General features: G+C 33.3%; 1 protein-coding gene across 4 annotated transcripts in view; it reads left to right on the forward strand.

The window, feature by feature from the left end:
* The window catches only part of LOC106071842 (mediator of RNA polymerase II transcription subunit 15-like), a 128,475-nt gene that overhangs the window by 9,770 nt on the left and 96,128 nt on the right, over positions 1 to 22,577 (forward strand). For 2 of the 4 annotated variants that reach the window (XM_056007140.1, XM_056007141.1), the window contains exons 5-15: positions 1,687 to 1,719; positions 4,051 to 4,211; positions 4,864 to 4,941; positions 5,055 to 5,126; positions 6,020 to 6,069; positions 6,533 to 6,636; positions 6,896 to 7,039; positions 8,272 to 8,335; positions 8,460 to 8,508; positions 10,465 to 10,637; positions 11,232 to 11,401. In XM_056007140.1, the coding sequence (XP_055863115.1) occupies positions 1,687 to 1,719; positions 4,051 to 4,211; positions 4,864 to 4,941; positions 5,055 to 5,126; positions 6,020 to 6,069; positions 6,533 to 6,636; positions 6,896 to 7,039; positions 8,272 to 8,335; positions 8,460 to 8,508; positions 10,465 to 10,637; positions 11,232 to 11,401 (1,098 nt within the window). The remainder of the gene's footprint in view (positions 1 to 1,686; positions 1,720 to 4,050; positions 4,212 to 4,863; positions 4,942 to 5,054; positions 5,127 to 6,019; positions 6,070 to 6,532; positions 6,637 to 6,895; positions 7,040 to 8,271; positions 8,336 to 8,459; positions 8,509 to 10,464; positions 10,638 to 11,231; positions 11,402 to 22,577) is intronic. The other 2 variants (XM_056007142.1, XM_056007143.1) reach the window with 2 other exon arrangements.

Below are 22,577 nucleotides of genomic sequence, written 5' to 3' on the forward strand. Positions count from 1 at the left end.
GTTTCTGCTACTTTGCTAAATTGATAACTAGAGAAACAGACAATAAACTTGGTTTGATGTATAATTTTCTTTTCTTGATTTATCATTACTATTTGACATCCCCAAAGGTCAGTTCTAGCAGCTCCTAGTTGCTGGGACAAAGTGTATAAGTTGAGGCGATACAAAAGGTCAACTTTATAACAAAAAAAACAAAACAAATGTTTTTCATAAAAGTGGACGACCTTTAGATGGATAATTTTTCTTTATGAAACCCCCACACCTCTCTAGACTTTTTCGTCCACTTCAATTGCTAAAATTCTGTCAGCACATATAATTTCTGGCATAAATTAGGTCTACGTGCTAGAGGCTTGTTGCTGCTAGCTGCCCAATAACAAAATAAGTTTTAAGATTAGGTAATGGGGTAACATTGAAAATACTTTATGATTATAACAGTTAAGCCTATGCCATGACTAGCTTTTGGAGCTGCAGTGGCTGAGCGGTAAAGCACTTGGCTTCTAAACGGGGGTCCCAAGTAGGAATCCTGTTGAAGACTTGGATTTTTAATTTTGGGATCTTTGGGCTACTCTGAGTCCACCCAGCTCTAATGGATACCTTACATTAGTTGGGGAAAAGTAAAGGCGTAGGCCACAGAATCAGATGACTTTTTCATCATCTGCCCCATAGACCACAAGGTCTGAAAGGGGAACTTTGACTAACTTTAGAGTTGCACTAGTAAGTGTTCTTGTTTTGAATGACCATTAATTGTTGTTTTTATTTGGGTTGAGTAAAGTGTTTAGTGAAATTAATTGAAAAAGTTTTGCATAGATATCCTAATGAAATTTTTCTTCAGCATGATCTAGCTTTCTCTGACACGATGTCCCTATTTCAATGACACCCTTGTGTAATAGAAAGAAAGATTTCATTGAAAGTCTACAACACCCTCATGTTACTGTGCAACTTTATTTCTTAGTCATTTGAAGCATTCTTTCTGTATCAGCACTCTCCTGTCAACTAGCCCCTACACAGTCATTCTTGAAACACACTTCAAACACTTGATCAGTTCACTCAGCCAAACAATAACAAAGTCTGTCAATACACACACAATACCAAGTCACTCAAAACAAGCACACTTACTGACTCAGTAATTTGTGATTCTTGTAGCCTGTGGTAAGACTAGCTTTGTGATCTTTTAAATGGCTTTCAAATTATGACATTTGTAGCCTGTGAGATCATGCTTTTATCTTGAACTTTATTAAAGGAACTATTGGCAGTTTTTAACTAGTGTTTGGTTAAGACATTTTTTTACTGCCTTCAAATTGTTTTTTTTTTTTTGTTTCTTTTGTTTCTTTTTATATTTTCCGCTTGTTTAGAAAAATATATTTATACATGGGTTTGAATGTGATCAACAGTATTCTTATTTCCTTGTTTAGAAAAATATATTTACACATGGGTTTTAATTTGATCAACAGTATTCTTATTCTTTCTTACATGTACCCCTAACAGGTTATAGTTTTTTCCCCTTGTGAACCACATCCTCATCTAAGTACCCTAACTCGAAAATACAACCCCTGCCCTCTTTTATTTTTACCAAGATTTGAACCAAAGTTTTGAAGCTAAGGATTTTACCCCTCAGCTACTTTATCCACTTGTATAATTATAGTTTCATGCTTTTTTATTTGATTTTTTTTTCTTGTTTTGTGGGCCTAGGTGACCAGTTCGTAAACCAGTTTGATTCTTTAGGTAACCTTTGAATGTTTAAACTGTTTGACCCCTCCAGTCTTGCTGTATGCATGCTATCTGGTTGCTGGTTTATTCCTGTTATTCCTGATTTACCATTACTTTGGTAATAGTGTATACTGTCTGCATTTTACATAGCTCTATTACAGCATGCTCTGAGCTGTTTTGTTTGCTTTTACCATCAACTCAGTGTCAACTGTCCTTGTATTGCTTTAGTGAATACAAACCTGACCAAGTTCTGCTGGGAAAGTTAATATTAAATAACCTCTGTATTTGCTTGTTTGTTCATGGTTCTCACTCTGTCTTGCCCACTTGTAGTCTTTGGGGGGAAAAAAAACCCTTAAGCAATGATAATGTTTAACTAACATAAAATCTGATGCCTATTATATTGATATTATGTTCTGGGTTTTTTCAAAATAACTTTTCTCACTATCTAATAATGTTTGTTTGAAATTTCTCCTATACTGTATGCTCTCATTTTATTCAATAAGCTATTAATGAGCGTAATCTGGTAATAATGCACACTTTTTTTTTTTCTTTGCTTTGAAATGTACATGCTTTTTTTTTTTGCTTCATTTTTGGTTGCTTTCAGTATGATGAAATAAATGTTGGTTTTAATTTCTTCATCTTTGAAGATACAATTATTAGATTTTTAGAAAATATTTATTACAGTATCAGTTTTGATATTTACTTCATAGATTTTTCTCTGCTAAAATGGTGTACTATTAAACAGACAGTTGTAATGATAAATTGCTATTGCATTTTATTTGTCTTTGTGAAAATGTAATATTACGCCTGTAAAGTATTTGTAACATTTTCCACCAGGTAACATAATGACATTGAAAATCCTACACTACTTTACTTCTAGTTATGTATGAGCATGGTGACGTTGTCTGCCCTATGGCATTGTCTGAAGTTAGTTCACTAGCACACAACAGTCAAACCTTATTATAATTTAGACATTTATTCCTAAAGACTCTGTCCCTTTACAATTTTAACTCCTAGCAAATCCTGAAAGCAAATGGAATTGTCTTTAGTTTTTGAAATCAGCTGTTTGGAACATGACTGACCTAAGTTTGGATAATATTTGTTTATATAAAAATATAAAAATTTAGGTTGCAGAATGATCTTAAATCAATAAACTCTAAATTGTCATTTATGAGCACTGAATATAGTTGTGTTGTGTATCTTCTTCTGATGAGGCATGAAATATAGTTGACATAAAGCTTGAGGTCTTGTAACAATATTATCTGTTCTGCATGTTTTGCTATTTGATGAAACTTTTTTTCTTTATATTATTGTTGCCACATGATTTGCAGGCCTATACATTTATTAGCATTGAAATGGTGTAAAAGTGATTTATAAAGTCTGTCAATGAGCAGGGTCTTTTGGGATTCTCAAGAAACAATGTTATCTATTTTTTAGGTTTTATAAAAGATCTGACATTAGTGCTTTTACATTTGTACACTTATCTTCCACTGTTGTTCAAGACTTGAGTCCATCTGACTCACAATATCTCCAAATAATGTATTAACACAGTGGAACTCAGCACTTTATTAAATTTAATATTTGAAAATATATTCCTTTGCCAATTTTCAATAGATGGAAAATGGAAATATACAATCACTCTCTTGGATAAATGACACAATAAGTAAGCTCAACTTTATCTGACTGCCTATTAAAAGGATGGCTATTGATATTGTAAGGTTCCTCACTTCTTCCTTGTCATCTGTTTTCTTTTTAATTTTCAATACAATTGGTGTCCATTTTATTAAAAGGTTTCTCAAATTATAAATTAACATTATGAACTAGATGTAAATTGTTATAAGTTTTAATTGTGATAATTACAATAAAATGTAATTTAAGCCAAACATTACACAGAAAGCTCTATAATATATTTCTTAAAGCAAAGCTATTTTATATGCTTAGTAGCATTCTTGAGAAGACCTACTTATATACTTCTTTATGGTAAATTGATTCAAGCAGTTGACAGAATAGACTAAGACATTGCCATACAAAACAAAACTTCAGACATTCTCTTGAATTTTATTATGACAAATTTTAGAATCTATCAAGCTTGTTTATCTTCATTCACATACAATTGTTTAAATAGAATCTTTGTTTGAATTCAGTGTTTAAAATGCTGAACACAGATAACTAGCTTGTTTTAGTTCTAGTAAGATGTGTCTAGTCAGTATAATATTATTCATTGTATATCAAGTAAGGTATATATTTTAAAAAAGCTACGTATTCATCATTACAGCTTTGTTATGGTAGAATTTAATGGTTAATAGCTCACACTCCATTAAATAAAAGTTACACATTGATCCACAGGTGGAATGATGCAAGGAATGGGAGGCCCTATGGTCAACCAGCAGCAAATGGCCAACCAGCAGTCACAGCAGCAGCGGATGATGGACATGAGGCAACAGCAGCAACAGCAAATGCAGCAGCAGCAACAGAGAATGATGATGAATAGGATGCCCCAGTTGCAGGTATATGTATCCAATACTGCAGCTGTTGTTAGGCAAAGGAAATAGACTAGCTCAAGTAACAGTATCAACTCATTTCAAACTGAATGGAAACTTTGTGACCAGGGTGGAGGGGAAAAGTATATTATTGGTTATATGCAAAAGGGGCCTGCCATTGAAAGCGGTTCTATCCCAGGCAAAAGACAAAGAGGAATGAAGAAAGGTGGTCAACAGATCTTGTGTGGTGCCACAAGGGTCCAACAGATTAAGGGACAGGTTTAGGTCAGGAAGTGAATCATTTGGAACTGAAATATTAGAAAGATAAGGACCACAAAACACTAAGCTGTATCCTAAATAAGTGGTTTGATATGGTAGTTTTTCATTGGTTTCTATTGGATATCTATGATTCTACATCAAATAGTTCTGATAAGCTTATTCTTTTTGGTTTTATGTAGATAGAAAATAAAAAATTTAAACTAGCAGCAATTAAACATTAGAAATTTTTTTTTTTTTTTTCATTAACCTCTATGATCCAATGACTAGATGATACAAGATTAGTATTCGCCTATGATTATATGATTTTCCAAGAGAGCACCCAACACATATTTCACCTGATGACATTTCATGAAGTTGGTCATTAATACAATTGTATATGTATTTTTTTTTTTCATTTCAGCGACAAGATGCCTTTTTAGTGACCTCTCCTCAGGGTATGGCTGGTGTGCAGGGACAACCTATACCATCATCAACTGGGGTGAGTCTTTTATGTGGTGGAGAGGGGGGAGATGTTACCCTTTAAATCTTACAAGTCACTTTAGTTGGTGAGATGTAGTAGCAATGTGTTGACATTATATTTTACATCGTCAGATATCTTACCAAGGACCTGGTGGACCCATCAGAAATATGGGACCTATTGGTTTGTCTGGACACTACATGCAGGTTAGTAGAATAACTTGGTTGTTTAATTTTTTTTTTTTTTAAATGGAGCAAAACAGGACAATGAAAATTAAATTGTATTTAAAAGACAATCATTCAGACCATCTTTATATTTAACTGGGTCTTAAAGGCTATATTTAAGTCTTAAAGGTTAATGTCTTAAAGTTTAAATAAAAATCTTAAAGGTTATATTAAAGTGTATATTAAAGCCTTGATTATGTTGAGCAATATCTTGTTCTTACTTCCATTCCATCTATAATGGATTGTAAAAATTATAAAATAAAATGGATGTTGTGTCATTTTGGTGCCATATGCTGTTTACATTGTGGACTGTAATACCAATTGGTTGTGATGTTCTACTCATCATGTGCACTGCAGTATCAACATAGTAAATATTATATCCTTAATAAGTAATGCAATATTAATTTGGTGTTATGTAGTATCTTCTTTAAATAAGAAATACTAGCATGCTATACACTATCCCGCTGTTTACATTGTATTACCAACTACCTCATTTTGAATCCTGCAATGTCCTATATGCTATGTGCAATCAAATGGCAAAGTGATCTGATGTACTAATATTAAGTTAACCCAGAAAATGCTCTTCAACCTCCTCCCTCACTCAAAAAAAAAAAAAAGTATCATTTAGCTTTGAACAGCCACACTTAGATCTAAATGTTTTCAATTGAGAATCAATTCTTTATGAAAGAGTAGAGCCTTTAGACAGTTACCATTGAAACAACTGCTCTAGCATCCAATCTTTCCTTACCAAGAAATGTAATTGTTGAATCGTTTTATTACCCCCAATTTCATTTTTACTTTAGTCACTTTAAGAATTACTGACAACTGATCACTTTGAAGTAAATAGTTATGTATAATTTTGCTTGTTACTGTAGGGTAGAGACATGGGGTTGCAAGGTATGCCAGTACAATCACCAGCTCAGAAGTAAGTAACCACTGATTTGAGACAGTAATTATTTTATGGTATTGGCAAATAAATGAACTTACTTCTGTAGTTTAACCTAAATTTGATTAAATAATTGTCCTTATCTTTATCACCATGGATTCAGATTCATTCAATTTAGACTTTTAAAAATATTATATAATGTTCCTACAATATCTTTCACACTAAAAATAAATTATATAATTTATTCTGCTTGTTTGTTTTTTTATGTTGCTTCAATAATTAATATTAACAAGAATATTTAAATGTGCTTATTTAATGTCTGATTTTGTTTGACTTTAAAGTAATTTTATTGAATTCCTTATTTTGGAAAGGAATTACCTATGAAATTCATTAGATCTAAATATAATAGGCCATCTTTGAGTTATCTCCTTTTTTTTAAACTTTGCAATGCCAATTTTACTACAAGAAAGACCAAAACATTTTTCCCTGTGTTTTGATTCAGCTCCCCTCTGACAATGCTTCCATCCCCCCATGGAATGATGCCATCACCAGGTATGCGACCACAGATGGGCGTGGCATCTCCCAGTACTGTGTTGCACACTCCAGGTTAGTAATTTACACATATTTCCTGTCTAATCCTTTGGGCTGTGAGATTTTTTACTATCTTCTAAAGCACCTAGTAGGTTTGAGGAATAGTTTCCAGATAGATCCTTTTCATTTGTTTTGCTTTGATTAAAAAATGACATGATCATTTTTTATGCTATTTAGTATCTCTTCCCTCTTTCTGGTGTCATAGCATGTGTCCATTGTATGGTACCATTCATATCCTGTACTCTGATATTTAAATGATTGTTTTATAAAACAGGCACTGCTGTGTCTGACCCAAGTCCAGGACCCCCCAGCACCTCCTTGGAAGAGCAGGAGTACATCAGGAAACTTGAGAAGCTTTCTTGCTACATTGAGCCTCTGAGAAAGTTTGTGCTAGAGTCAGAGAAGAAAACAGATGAAGGTAAGTGATATTCACTTAAACTTTGTAACATTCAAGGTACAGTAAATGACAAAATATTCAAGGTAAGTAGCGTTCAGTCAGACATGAAGCCTAATTTTGTATGCTGATGTCTTGGACAGAACCTAGTTCTCTTTTCACTTGTTTGAGACAGCCAGAGTTAAACATTTTATTTGAGTGTCCTTCAGTTTATCTCACCCCATCAGAGTGCAATCATTTTGGTCCTAATAACTGGCTGGTCCAATGAAATGAACATAAATGAACATGTCATATTTAATTGTGCATTATCAAAAAAATTATAAAATAAAACGTGAAGCAAAATAGCTAGTGTTTCTTTCCAACTTTGCTCATCAAAAACAAATGTAAAAGCAAGTTTCTCAAAACAATCTATCTGTAGGTAAAAAAAAGTTATACCTAAATTCCAATCATTTGAAGTACACACCCAGTGTGATCTGATACATTCTCTTGAAGGAATGCACTTGAACAAAATCACCACAAACAATAGATCTTCATTTCCTTTCTTCTTGAAATAGCCGCACACCAGAGGTTAAAAAATATAGAATTTCTAGAGATAGTGACAAGAACACATAAAATTTCTCCTGCTAGATCTAAAGCAGGCAGATGCAGTCTTTTTTCTTACCTACCTTGGGTTTTGGGCTCCTGTATGAAATAAAATGACCTACAAGTCTACCTTCAAAAAACAAAAATTGTCGATTTGACTGCTCACTCAAACTGGAAACATAAAAGACATTATTTACTACTAGTCAGCAAGGCATTAAATTTATTCTGAATTAGCAAAACTTTAACAAGTAAACGTTATTTTGGAGAAGGAAAAAAAAAGTTTTTTTTTGCAGGGCATCATGAGGTGCTGCTGCATCGAGCATTATATACCATAGCTACTTTACAACTTTCAAAAACATTTTTTTTTTTTTAAAGTAGATACTTTATATGAAATAAACATAAGACTAAGACTGCTTTATTGATCCTTACGGAATTTTGTTGTGATTACAAGGACTCGTTTCTCATATAAAGACAACACAGTAGAAAAATACACATAAATACAATACATATAATAAAACATAAGACTAAGACTGCTTTATTGATCCTTACGGAATTTTGTTGTGATTACAAGGACTCGTTTCTCATATAAAGACAACACAGTAGAAAAATACACATAAATACAATACATATAATTTGTATGAAGCTGGTACTAATATAATATCATATGTTCACAGACAGCAAGAAGAATCACAAGAAAATGAAAAGTCTTCTGGACATTTTGTCCAACCCAAAGAAAAGGTGAGTAGCAAGCTGTCAGCCACATGATGTTTGTCCTAAAATCTGTTGGATTCTGAAAGGTGAACTCAATCACAAGGCTATGAACAATCTTGTGAGCTAATTTCTATTTTTTTTTTCTCAACAGAGTGCCCATCAATGTCCTTGAGAAATGTCAACAAGTCCTAGAAAAACTGGTGAATAATTTTTTTTTATTTTACTGTGTTTTGTTTTTTTGTCCTTAACATTTATTTATTGTTTACCCTTTAATGTAAATCATGTCTCAAAACCAATATTTGAAATGTAATGGAAAACTTTTCTAACCATCATGTTAAATTGGAGGTGATGATCTAAGACAGTATTTCTTAAACTTATTGTTGCTACACCACTTGCCCACAACCCCCCATACACACACACACCATTGAAAGATGTACTTCCCCACTCCCCCCTTTTTTTTTTTAGCAAGCTACGCATTCTGGTGTAGTCCTGAGATTTCCTCCTGCAAGCTCCAGGATAGAGCTTTAACATTTTCCTGTGTTCTTAGTAGCTAAAATGCATATTGCTGGCTAAAACATACTATTCATCCTAGGTAGAAATAAATGCAGGAAATTAAGTTGAATAAAGAAGCAGCATTGGCCAATACTATAATACAAGTTACATCATCATCGTAAGATCTTTGTGTTATTCCAGATGTCTTGTAGCAGGTCTGTTTTTATTACCAGCCTTCAACAAAATAGTGTAGGATATTCTGAAAATGGGCCATTCTGACTCGAGTAAGAGGAGACATATTGCAATGTCTTCCTAAATAAAAACAGTATGACTCTATCTTATTGCAGATGCATCTTGCAAAAACAGTGTACATTCTAAAAAGATCCTATTTAGAAAACAAAATGATGTCTATCAATAAATTATTTTAATTTTAGAAAATTGGAAGAGTGTCATTTTTACAAAGCTTAAATTAACTCACTCTGTCTTGGTAAAAAGTTTGTCAATCCAATCACAGATCAAGTTGAAATTTTGCACAATTATTTCTTGTACCTGTCAACACAAGAATCAATTTTAAAAAATTGCCAATTAGTTAATTAACTATTAACACAATAATCAATTTTAAAAAATTGCCAATTAGTTAATTAACTATTTGTTATTAATTACTTTGTTTGGTATCAAACAAGGTAAAGAAATTATACTTGACAAATGTGGTGGTTTAAGTTGAATTTGTCCCCTTTATACTTTTTTGCAGAGAATAAGTTTAAATAACAATAGATGACTGTAAAACATTCTATTTTCATATGCACTTCACTTGCTCAGTGATTAGTGTTTTGGTTTGAGGGGTTGAGCCAATGAGTTTGAATTCAAGTCATACAACCTTTTTGGTTATTTATATTAAATGCATTTAAGAAGCAATCACAGTGACATTCACTGTCTTCTTTTTCTCCTCCCCCTTCTTTTTCCAACTGGTCCAGACTAGTGATAGGATCATAGCGTATTGAGAAAGCTAAAAGCCTGAAATTGCACTAAACTAAAACAATTGGTAAAAATATTTCTCGTCTCACAGATGTATTATATTTAGTCTGCATCTATGAAAATTGTATTTACGTGACTTATCCAATATCATTGTTAAAGTTACACTTAACATAAGCTTTGTTTTTTTTAAAAAAGAGAAACATTATGTATGTTTTTCTTGTTACTTGATTTCTATTAAAATATGAGTTTATAAAATTGTGTACATCTGTTTCTTCATTATGGCAATTATCAATCATAAATCAAAAGTTTTTAAATAAAAGTTATTTTCCATACCCCCAAATACAATTGTGAATTCCCATTGGAATGGATTGAATTTTTCAGGCTAGTCTTCAAACATAAAATTTTTAGATTTAAAATGCTTTGAAATCATTTTAAATAATTCTTTTTCCGACAAAAAAAACCAACAAAAGAATGTTTAGGCGATGAGGCAATTGTAAAAATTAGAAATCTTGAAAGTCCTTCCCCTATTCATGTATTGGTCTGCGTTTAAAAGTACATATGTGTTGGGTAGAGAGTCACATATAATTGAAAATTAAAAACAAAATGATTGCATTTATACAGTTTTGTTTTAAAATTTTCAATGTTTTAATGTAATGAAGGAACCTTTTAATCATCCGTGTAAAAAATAGCTTAACAATTTATTACAGACTACCAGTTTCAATGTGCCAATAACCCAGGGTCACATGTGTCAGCCCCTGTTGGATGCTGTTGCCCATTTCTCCACTGCCACTATGCTGAACCACTCTCTCCACCGGACATTTGGACCAGCTCTTGAGGCTTACAAAGGAGCATCTCTTATCAAGTATGCTGCTTTCAATATTCTATGCTATGACCAATCGTTATACAAGGCCTGAACTCTGACCTGCAACGTCACAACCTGTGGGTAGTTGAGACCCTCATTGCCACGTCGTACAGACCTATGATATGGCAACGAGCTATTGGTCTAAATTACCCACAGGTTTTGATGTTGCATTTCAGTATTGAGGCCTTCTATAATGAATGGTCATGAGCTGTCTCTCCTGATGTCAACATGTTTCATTAAATTTCATTATAAAGTATTAACAAAAGTGTAGGTTAGTGCACAAAATAATTCTGGGTGCTTCCTCGTTATATTTTTTCTTAACTTCTCTTTTACATGTCAGTAGAAGTGGCCTTTTCAAACTCCTAGGATGCTCAAACTACATTTTTCTACTCATCAGAAATACCTCTCAATGGGCAGAGTAGAGCGTTTATATGTCTTCGCTTGATTGCTTGGGCTTGCCTGAAAATTATCCTTAAAAAAGAAAGCATATGCAGTGTTCCATATGATTGAGGATGTATACAGAGATTCATTACATAACGTTATTTTGACATCTTTTTAAAACTGATATATTTCAATATGAACTTCTTGTGTCAGAGCTCCCAGCCCACCTGTCAGCAGAAAGAGAAAGTTAGAGAAAGAGAAAACTGAGGAGCTGCCAGACATTCTGCAAGGGGAGATAGCTCGGCTGGGACGTCGGTTCATTGTGTCTGTGGACCCAAGACACCACCCTGGATCTGAGTCCCACCACCTGGTTTGCAAACTTGGTGAGTACTTGTACAGTGTTGTCTACTGCTGTTGTTTTCATGTCTTTAAAATAAAATATTGGAATATTAATAGTTTATTCAATTCCATCAGCTTAATCATAAGGTAATTTTCTATCACATTGCAAGCATAAAAAAATTATTTATATTCAATTTGTTAAAGATAGTATCAATATTAAGTTGTTAGGCACCTCAGTGCTGTCTTGTGTGGCTAACTCCAAATAGAGGTAACACTCAAATAATGAAATAACACAAGTGAAAGGCCAACAATACAAAGTGCTAGATGCTGATGAACGATGTCGATGAACAAGTTAAATACTATGAAGGGAACCGCCGAATGTCGTCTAGCTAAACCTCTACGTCCATAAAACCTGTCTCTCTCTAAAGCCGTCAAAAGTAGTCTGTCAAAATCCTATTCTTGTTTTTAATGTCACAGTCTCTTAGTCAAAACTTTCCCTTTTAATGAAACCAATAATGTTTTGGGTCTAATTCCTAATCCTGCCATAACACTGTGTATTGTGTTCCAGGGTAAAGATGTCATTTTGTATTGTCTAAGACCTGATTACCAAATCTAAATTATATCCTTTCATAAAGATTTTTAATCATGATTTGGTCATACTTACATGAGAACCATAGCTTTTGAATGACTTGTATATACCACTAAAGCTGAACTTAAAATATCACCTACAGAATTGTTTGTAGAAAACCAGAGTAGGTGGTCAAAAGTTCAGTATAGACTACACATCATTGGTCTTATGATTACATACTTGCTGGTTTTTTAATCCAGGCTTTGAGGATGCCTCTGAGTTTGCCTGATTTATACTGAATATCTATTAAGAATGGTAATGTTGATGGTCTATTTTGTTGATGAGTATATATATGTTACTGGTGCATGCGAGTAATATCTATTAAGAATGGTAATGTTGATGGTCTATTTTGTTGATGAGTATATATATGTTACTGGTGCATGCGAGTCCATATGACACAACAACAGAATGAATCAAGAATATACTTAATAACGCAGGCTGATAACTTCAACAATTTAATAAACAATAAAAAGGGCACAGTCCTCTGTCGTCGCTAGCCTAGCGTCGTCCTCTTAGGCGTCTTGTCCGTTATTCTTCTTGTTCATTATCCTACTCTGTTCTTACTCGTCACATTACTTAGGAAAAACCCGATTCACATTAACTTCTACGCATCTTGTGTCATTACATATTTCCTCCCCCCTTTATCAAAAAAAAAATTTTGTCAATTTTTTTTTTTCAGTCTAAAACACTATCCCTACTGTCATGTCTGTACAATATACATGGCCAAAATTTTGGGGAAAGACAAAACAAACATATATCTTGATCTTGATGGACATCATCATGTTTCCCATCTTCATCAGTTCCTGGTAAAATTGTCCATGTTCCTATGTCACAAAGTTCACACTGTAGTTGAATGTTGACACCAAGAAAACAATATGTACAGTTCCAATACAGTTATTGGTAAGAAAATATCCGGTATACAGTGTTCTAATCATCACTCATGTCATTGACGATGAAATAGTATAGTACAGTGTAATAGTTTCACCAACTAATAGTACTAAGTCCATCAAGACATGTATACAGTCCCCATACGACGATGCCTTTGTCGATTCCACAGACATAAAACAGTTTTTCAGAGTAAATACACATGTATATAGTCCACATACGAAGATGCCTTTGCTGACTCCATAGGCATAAATCAGAGTTTTTCAGAGTAAATACTGTCATTGGCTATATGTTCATGGCTGGTCGCCTCACATCACACCAAACCCTACCTGTCAGACAAAATGTAATATTTGTGTCAAAACAGCTTTCCAAATTATTCTACTTAACTTTTTTGTTGGGTACCAATAAGTATATTTTCTCTCCACTTACCATTTCCAAACTGACCTAGCCTTTTACTAATGGATGATAATGATTATATAAAAAAAATAATGACTGTAGATGATCATACTTACTTTAATTTACACCTTTGACTTCAATTATTGAAATTTTATAATTATCTCCCTTGATTTAATAAAATTCCCAATTTATATTTTACTGAGTTATCTTCCTTTAAAGGAAATAAAATATATATAGTCCATATATAAACAACTTATTCATACCCATTGACTAGAACATATACATATATATACATGCATAAACAAATCAAAATGAATAATCATTATTTACAACAGTTTATCTCACTGTAACTCTTGACAACATGTCAGCTACAATATTAATTTCTCCCCTAATAGCCTCCAATTGAAAATTATATTCTTGTAAAATTAGAAACCACCTGTATAATCTACCATTTTTAATACTTTTTTCTTGCATAAACTTAAGAGGCCTGTGATCAGATAACAATATGAATTTGTTTCCCAGTAAATAGCTTTCCAACTTAGTTACAACCCAAACAACAGCTAAAGCCTCCTTCTCTATGACACTGTATCTCTTCTCAGTATCAGATAATTTCCTACTTACATAAATTATTGGGTGTAATTTATCATACTGTTGCATCAAACAACCTCCTATAGCACTACCAGAAGCATCAGTAGTGACATAGAATATTTTAGAAACATCCGGTAATCTCAATATCAAATTTGTAGAAAAAATATGCTTAACTTTCTCTATAGCTTCTACACACTTTCTATTACAAGTCACTTTTCTAGGCTGTCCTTTCTTTAATAACTGGTTTAATGGATCAACTATCTCTGCTAAATTTGGTATGTATTTTCTATAATAGTTTATCATCCCTAGTATTGATTTAATCTGTTTTTGTGTTGTTGGTATTTCTATTTCTAATATCTTCTTTACATTATCTTCAATGGGACTGATAGTATTATTTTTTAACTCTATGTCCTAAAAATGTGATTTCTTCTAAGCCTATCTCTACCTTTTCTGCTTGAACTGTTAGACCATTTTGTTTAATTAACTCAAAAATCTCCCTAATTCCTTTTAAATGTTCTTTCCAATCCTCATGAAAAATGCATATATCATCTAAGTAACAGATTACATTTTTTCTATGACCTATAACCGACATCATCATCCTATTAAAGGTAGCTGGAGCATTTATAAGCCCAAAGCTCATAAAGTTCCATTGGAATATTCCATAAGGAGTGATAAATGCAGTATAAGGTTTAGCTCTATTGGTTAAAGGAATTTGCCAATATCCTTTTGTCAGATCCAATTTTGTAAATACTTTAGCATTGGACAATTTGTGTAATATGTCATCAATGTTAGGCATAGGGTAAGGATCAAATTCAGTTATCTTATTTAACTGTCTATAATCTATGCATAACCTTATATCCCCATTCTTTTTCTTTGCTATAACTATTGGTGAAGCATAAGCTGAATTGGATGGTTCTATTATTCCTAGTTTTAATAAGTTGTCTATTTCATCTTTAACTTTTCCCTGTAAGTGTAATGGAATCCTATAAGGCTTCATGAAAATAGGTTTGTCACTAGTTAACTTTATGTCATGCTTTATGATATTTGTTTTTCCTGGCAAACTGGAAAAAATTTCTTTAAAATCATTGATTACATTTATTATGTCTTTTGTTTTTTCTGGAGATAAATTTTCTAAATTCAGTTTTTCCCATGTTTGGTTATCTTTAGTTTCTAGTATAGGAATATTTTTAATATCATTTTCATTAGTTTCCTCATTGATTAAAACAATTAAACATTCATCTACTTGATTTTCATTTTCCACAGTTTCTGTATCTAACTTTTGAGTTTGATTTTCATTGTTTACTTCTGTATCCAAATTTTGAAATTGATTTTCATTTCTCTCATTGTATAACTTCAAATTATTTATATGATATGTTTTTATTTTTCCATTCATATTAATCTTATAGTTTACTTCACTTGTTTTATTTGTAACAACAAATGGACCCTTCCACTGTTTTCCTAATTTGTTTTTTAAGTCAATTACCAAAAGTAATACCTTGTCTCCTACCTCCAATGTTCTTAATTTTCTTTTTTCATTTAAGTTCTCATGTACTGTTTCTTTATATTTCATGTTATTCTCAAAAGCTTCCGCCCATATTTGTTTTAAATCTAAAGCTGTTTCATTGTCATTTTCCTTTTCTATTTTATTTAAGATCAAACTTTCTTTAAAAATTTGTATTTCATCCCTAGGTTTCCTTCCATGTACTAACTCATATGGTGAAAATTGAGTTGCCTCATGAATATTATTTCTAATAGAAAATAGAACAAAATTAATATATTGATCCCAGTTTTTCTGATTATTTTCTACAATTTTAGCTAAGGATCTTTTTATAACACCGTTAAGGCGTTCACAAAGCCCGTTGGCTTCCGGGTGGAATGGCGATGATTTAATGTGTTCTATACCATATTTTAATATCCATCTTTTAAATAACTCAGATGTAAACATAGAAGCATTGTCTGATAGTAATGTTTTTGGTATCCCATGTCTGACTATGAACTTTTGATCTAAAGCATTAATAATATTTTCTGTGTCTATATTGGATAATACCACTGCTTCAGGATATCTACTGAACATGTCTACTATTGTCAATATGTACTTATTATTATGTTCTGTTTTAGTTAAAGGTCCTATGATGTCTATTGCTATTTTTTGAAATGGTTTATTTGGTTCATCCATTGACTGTAATGGAGCTTTACCTAATTTACCCTTAAGTCCCCTTCTTTGACACATATCACATGATCTTATGTATTTTGATATGGTTCCTTTCATTTTAGGCCAAAATACTTGAGTTGCTAAATTTCTAAAACATTTCTTTATACCCCTATGTCCACTTAAATTACTGTCATGTGACAAAATCATGACATCCTTCCAATACTTTTGTGGTAAGACTAATTGTTTTATTTCTCTATCATTTATTTTTGTTTTCCTAAATAGTATTCCTTCTTCTATGACATATTTCTCCATTGGGTTATTATTTCTCCTGTCACTAATTCTGTCATATGTTTTCCCAATGATGTTATCTTGTTTTTGTTCTTGAGCCAATTTGTTTATTCCTTTCAATTCTTCTGTTTTCATTTCTTCAGTTCCATCTTTCTGTTTTTCTGCTTGCGTTTCGTCTTGTTTTTGACCTTGTATTTCAACTTCTTTCTCTTTATCTTCTTCACCATTAACTATTTCATCATTCATATCAATAAGTTCCTGAGTTTCTTGTTTTGGCTTGTTCTTAGATCTGGTTATTACCATATTACTAATGTAATTATCTGTTTCAGTATTCCTATTCTGCTGTAACCTTTCATATTTCTTTTCCCATGCTTCAATTTCCTGTCTTGAACATTCCTTCAAACCTGTTAAGTTTCCAATTAACATATCATGTCTCATGTTAGGTATGGCTACTCCCTCACAATGGCCAGTGTAAAAAGGTGTCTCAATAAACACTTTAAATACTTTAAATTCCTTTATACTGCCATCTGCCAACTCCACTTTCCTTGTATATCCCCTATAATATTGCGCCTCAATGAGATCAGCCCGAACCACGAGTGTGTTACAGCCACTATCTCGGATTGCCTTTATTGGAACATTGTTAATAAAAGCTGGGTAGAAAGCAAAATTGTTTTTATTTTCCCTAACAAAAAACACTCTGTCAGAATCTCTATTTTTATATTCCCTGCTTTTACTCCTATTGTATGTGTTATTATTGTAATTGTTGTTGTAATTGCTGTACCTATTCCTACTGTCTGCTCTGTAATTATTTCTACTATCTGTCCTATTGTAATTATGTGTACTACTTGATCTATTATAATTATTCCTACTGTTTGACCTGTTTTGTGTTCCCCTGCATCTCATAGCCATATGTCCTTTTTTCCCACATCTATAACATGTAACATCCCTGTTGTTTGACCTATCTCTACTATTGCTATATCTAAAATGTTGGCTATCCCTACTTCTATTTCTACTTCTTTCATTGTTTTCCTGTGTATATCCCACTAGATCAATATTCTTTTTATCTTTACATGAAAAAAGGTTGTTGGGATAGGCATTTTTATATGTTCTTATTATCTCAGTAACATCATCCAAAACTTTGGGATTCCTTTCTTTGATAAATGATTGTAATTGCGGGTCACACTTAGCTACAAAATTATCAAGTAATATAAAATTTTTTAATCCCTCAAAGGTACTGTCAATCTTCTCAAATCCCAGCCATTTATTAAAATAGTCTTTTTCCAAATTTATAGTGGTTTGTGGTTCTATCTGATTGGAAGGTGTGTTTTCAAAATATTTTTTTCTGAATGTGCTGGCATTGTGTCCATATGCATTCAGCAATTCCTTTTTTAAAATTTGGTAGCTATTTTGTACAGTATGATTATGGTTTTGACAAATTGTAAGAGCTTGCCCTTGTACAAAGTCTAACAAAATTTGAGACCACTCTTCCTCCCTTATATTACAATTAACCATTTTAATTTCATATCTCTTTAGGTAATCTGAAATGCAATCTCTAGCCTCCTGAAAGGGTTGTAGTTTTTTCCTCAACCAATGGTTGTTATCACTTGAAATATTAGTGTTGTTTGTGTGATTATTACTATTATTGGTTTCAATGTGATTGTCTGGGGCATTGGTAGTATTAGTATTAGATCTATCATTAGTATTATTGCTATTAACTTTTTGTTTATTTTGTTCAGCTTCAATTCTCAATTTCTCAAGATCATATTGTAATTTCCTATCTGCTTCTTCTTTTATTAATTGTGCTTCCCTATCTTTTTCTTTCTCCCTTATCTGATCAATTCTATCTCTCTCTATTGTCACCATTTGCTGTACATAGCTAGTTAGGTCCTTCCCTTTAAGTTCTAATTGTTTAGCCTCAGCAATAATTTGCTGGCGAAAAGTCTCCATATAATCAAAGTTTGGAGCTGTTGCCATTATGCTTATTTTATTTTAAACAATGTCTCAATATAGTTTTGATATGGCCTCCCTATTGGCCTAAATTTAGTCACAATTTAGTTTTCACAAAAACTCACTTTCAAATACTTCTTGTAATATATATATATTTATATATTTAAATACCTTTGCTCAGTGTTATATCAACAAATATTACCTCAGTGGACTTACTCACAACCACAATACTTGAATACAACTCAAAATTTTATATCACCTTAATTCAGTGGACTTACTTTAGACCACATAAACAAATATCATATTATATACTTTTATCAATACCTCAATACTTAATTCAATGGACTTACTTCTTGCCAATAAATACCCCTAGGACTATTCTAGTCACTAGTCTAGATTCAATACAACTTCAATACAACTTCAAATAGATAAATCAATATTATACCTCCAACAGTAAATCACAATCCAGTGATACTGACAAAAAATTTTATTCTGACCAATTAGACTGTGTTTAAACACATCTATAAAATAATGTCAACCGATTAATCGGGACAAAAGATCTATATATAAATAATTACTCCTTAGACTCAGTTGTCTTCAGGATAAAATAGATCTAAGGCTCTCATAGGTATAACAATTTAGTTAATACCTGGAAACAATCTAGAATTTATAATCTAGATTAAACGTGGCTTACCTTATCTACTTAAGATAAAATTACTAATATATAATAAGAATAGTGTAAAATAAACGTAATAAGACACAAAAAAAATAAATCTATTCTAATGAGATGAGACTTTTTAGAGGAAGTATACACTGAAAGAGACAAATAAAGATAACTTCACTTGACTTCTAAAAAAAAATAAAATGTACGTGGATACGAACAAAACAAGACAATCTAAACAATCATTGAGACTTTATTAAATGGAGCAGGTCCACTTTCTAATGTGTCCTATAATGACGCCCTTATCAGGCAACCTGCTCTTAACAAAGATCTACTGTCCCTAATAGACTTAATTTAATAATAATGGAGAGAAAAAATAAACTTATCTTTAGTTAGATCCCCTTTGTTCAGTCCACGGAGCTACAACGGTCAGTTCCACACAAGTTCCCCACTGTCTTAGTCTTAGGCAAGGCAAGGTGTGCTCCCACAGGCTACTCGACAGGCAGTACTGAGTTAGGCCAATCTCTCCTGTTGCTGCCACAGTATGGTACGGTTCTCAGATAAAGTCCTCTGGTAGGGTTCCAAGGTTCCGGTTCCACTTGATGATCTGTTGGTGCTGGCTTCTGTCTTCAGGTCAGGAACATAAGTCAATACTGAGACAAGCTGGTGGTGCTGTCTCAAGAGAGGTAAAAAAAAATGACTAAGTCTAACTCTCTCTTTTGATGAATATAAATTAGTCAACTTTACAAGTTGATTAGATGGTCACGCAGTGTGGTAGTAGGGTATACCATCACTCGTGTGTAGATTAGATTGTAAGCTCAGCAACACTGCAACAGTCAATTAATAGCTTGAAAAACAAACCTGACAAGGTGACTCGATCCAACGGTCAGCTTGTAGATACTAGATATGTAGACTCAGATGACTTTCCGTACTCCCAATAAACAGATAAACCTGACAAAATGAGGTATCTTCACTCTTGAGGTATATAGGTAGAGGTATACTGACGACGGACTGCCCTAAATCACTTCAACGGACGAAATAGTTCTGGATTCAGACACAATAGATATAGATCTAGTCAATATAGATCCAAGTTCAATCTAAAAATATCCAACATGGCTGACAAAGCTAGACGCTGGTAACGGTTTCGAATTTTCTCTAATAGAAAGTCTAGATCCACTGGAACAAAGATGCCAAAATCCAGCTGCAGTCCAGATAATTAGCACAGACGTAGGGTAGATCTAGTAGAAATAAACGAATGTTAATCCAGTACTTCTCCAGTGTACTTCGCCAAGTGTAGAATTGTAGATAGATATATCCAGAACACGAAGTTAACTAGATTGTAGATCAAAATGACGCCCTGGCCGTCGTGGGTCGCCACATCTGTTGATGGTCTATTTTGTTGATGAGTATATATATGTTACTGGTGCATGCGAGTCCATATGACACAACAACAGAATGAATCAAGAATATACTTAATAACGCAGGCTGATAACTTCAACAATTTAATAAACAATAAAAAGGGCACAGTCCTCTGTCGTCGCTAGCCTAGCGTCGTCCTCTTAGGCGTCTTGTCCGTTATTCTTCTTGTTCATTATCCTACTCTGTTCTTACTCGTCACATTACTTAGGAAAAACCCGATTCACATTAACTTCTACGCATCTTGTGTCATTACAGTAAACACATATATAGTGCTGGCCATGTGGCATTTTCTTAACTGTTTGCAGCAAAAAGTGAAGAACCTTGCACCAACCATCCCATTGAGCAGAACCAGCATTATGAACCATGGGGCCCGATTGAAAGGATGTTTGCCAGGGCCCTCTTCTGAATGTTTTTACAATAAGAACTATTACTTTAAATTACAACATTATTTCAACATTTCTTAGACATGATGCATAGGAAACAACTCAGACGCAATAGGCATCAGTGGGTTAATTGAAGTAATACGATACACTAAATATTTTAACCCTTTAAGTCCTACATCTTTAAAAGGCCATGACAAGAGCCATGACTGATAGTGATATACTTAATGTAAATGGTGGGACCATTGCCAGGGACACTGCCCAATTCAGAGCATTCGGTAAAATCAGTCTATGGCTTGTCAGAGAAGCAAAGAGAGCCCTAAATCATGCGGTGTCAGGAACCCAAATTCCCTGCTCGGACCTGAGACAAGGTATTGCCTCTGCCACCTATCAAGAGTGGCAGGACCGATGAGAGGCTGAGACTCACAATAAACTCAGGCAGATTGTGGTGGATGTCAGGTGGCGGTCCACATCTAAGGGTCTGACAAGGCGTGGTAGCACGACCATGTCCAGACTTAGGATTGGCCACACCTACATCACGCACTCTTTTGTGCTGAAGAGAGAGGAGCCCCCACTTTGTGAGTACTGTGACTCTCGCCTCACCATGGAACATATCCTCATCGACTGCCCCAGATACCAGGATGTCAGGGAGAAATATTTTAGAGCCACTAATTTAAAAACACTATTCAATAATGTCGACCCTGAGAAGGTACTGGGCTTTATCCGGGAAGTGGGGTTGTCTACGAAGATCTGATTTATGAATTTGTAAACATGTACAATTTACATTAGATTTTTACCAAATTATTAAATTTTTACTACCTCTACTATTTTAACTGTGAATAGACCTTGATTTTAATGATTTGACTGTATGGAATTTGGCACTTGTTGTGTGGAGGGAGAGTGGCCCTTGAGGGACTGCAGGCACGACATGGCCTAAAGTGTGCCATTGTGCCCAAAATCAAATCAAATCTATGGCTTGCCATCCCAAAGAAGCACAAGAGCTGAAAGGAAACTATAGATTCTTATTTAATGATTAATAGTTTGAGATCAAAGATTCAGGAGGTGTATTTTAAATTCAAGCTCACTGATATAACATGCACACACACAGACACACACACACTTGTTTTCCATTGTGCACCATGGCATAGCATTACTTTCTTATATATGTCCTGTAAATTAATTAAGGAGTGGGGATTGTTAGGGAATCCATGAGGAATCTTTTACATCACTGCATTATATGCCTTGATTTTCTGCTGTTCTCTACAAGTCTTTGATGTTTACTACTAGATCCCAAAGCCATCTGTTCAGAGTACATAAGCCTCCATATATGTGTAGAGCTACATGATAAACTAAAGACTTTGTCTTCAAGTGCAATAGTACATTAAAAGTTACTGTAAAAAAAAGTCTTAAACTACTTCTCTTTTTCATTGATAAAGTTTGGAAAAGCTAGGAATGGGGGCCGCACACACATATAATATGTATTTACAACTTCGAAAACATACATGTACCGGTATACTGTATTAAACATTTACATCTTTTTTTTTACACTACCAATTGAAGAATTACAACAAGATTTAGCGACTTCTGAAACTAATTTTACGTTTTTAAAATTTTGTTATTGCCTTTTTACATCACAAAAATTCATCACAACAATTCGGTTGTGCTGTTGTACTTAATGTAAAATATTTAATTTTACACTCGTGCATAATGTTCTAGAACTGTGGTGGAACTAGCTAACTAGTTGTTATCCTTGTGACTGCTGTCAAATTACAGTCTGTCAGCATCGAGTTGTTCTTACACTTGTTTTTTTTAAACAAAAAAGGCTTGTTCACGATTTATGAGAACCCAAATAATGTAAAAATTTAGCATCAGGTTT

The sequence above is a fragment of the Biomphalaria glabrata genome, chromosome 12 (genome assembly GCF_947242115.1).
Source record: "Biomphalaria glabrata chromosome 12, xgBioGlab47.1, whole genome shotgun sequence".
Lineage (NCBI taxonomy): Eukaryota > Metazoa > Mollusca > Gastropoda > Planorbidae > Biomphalaria > Biomphalaria glabrata.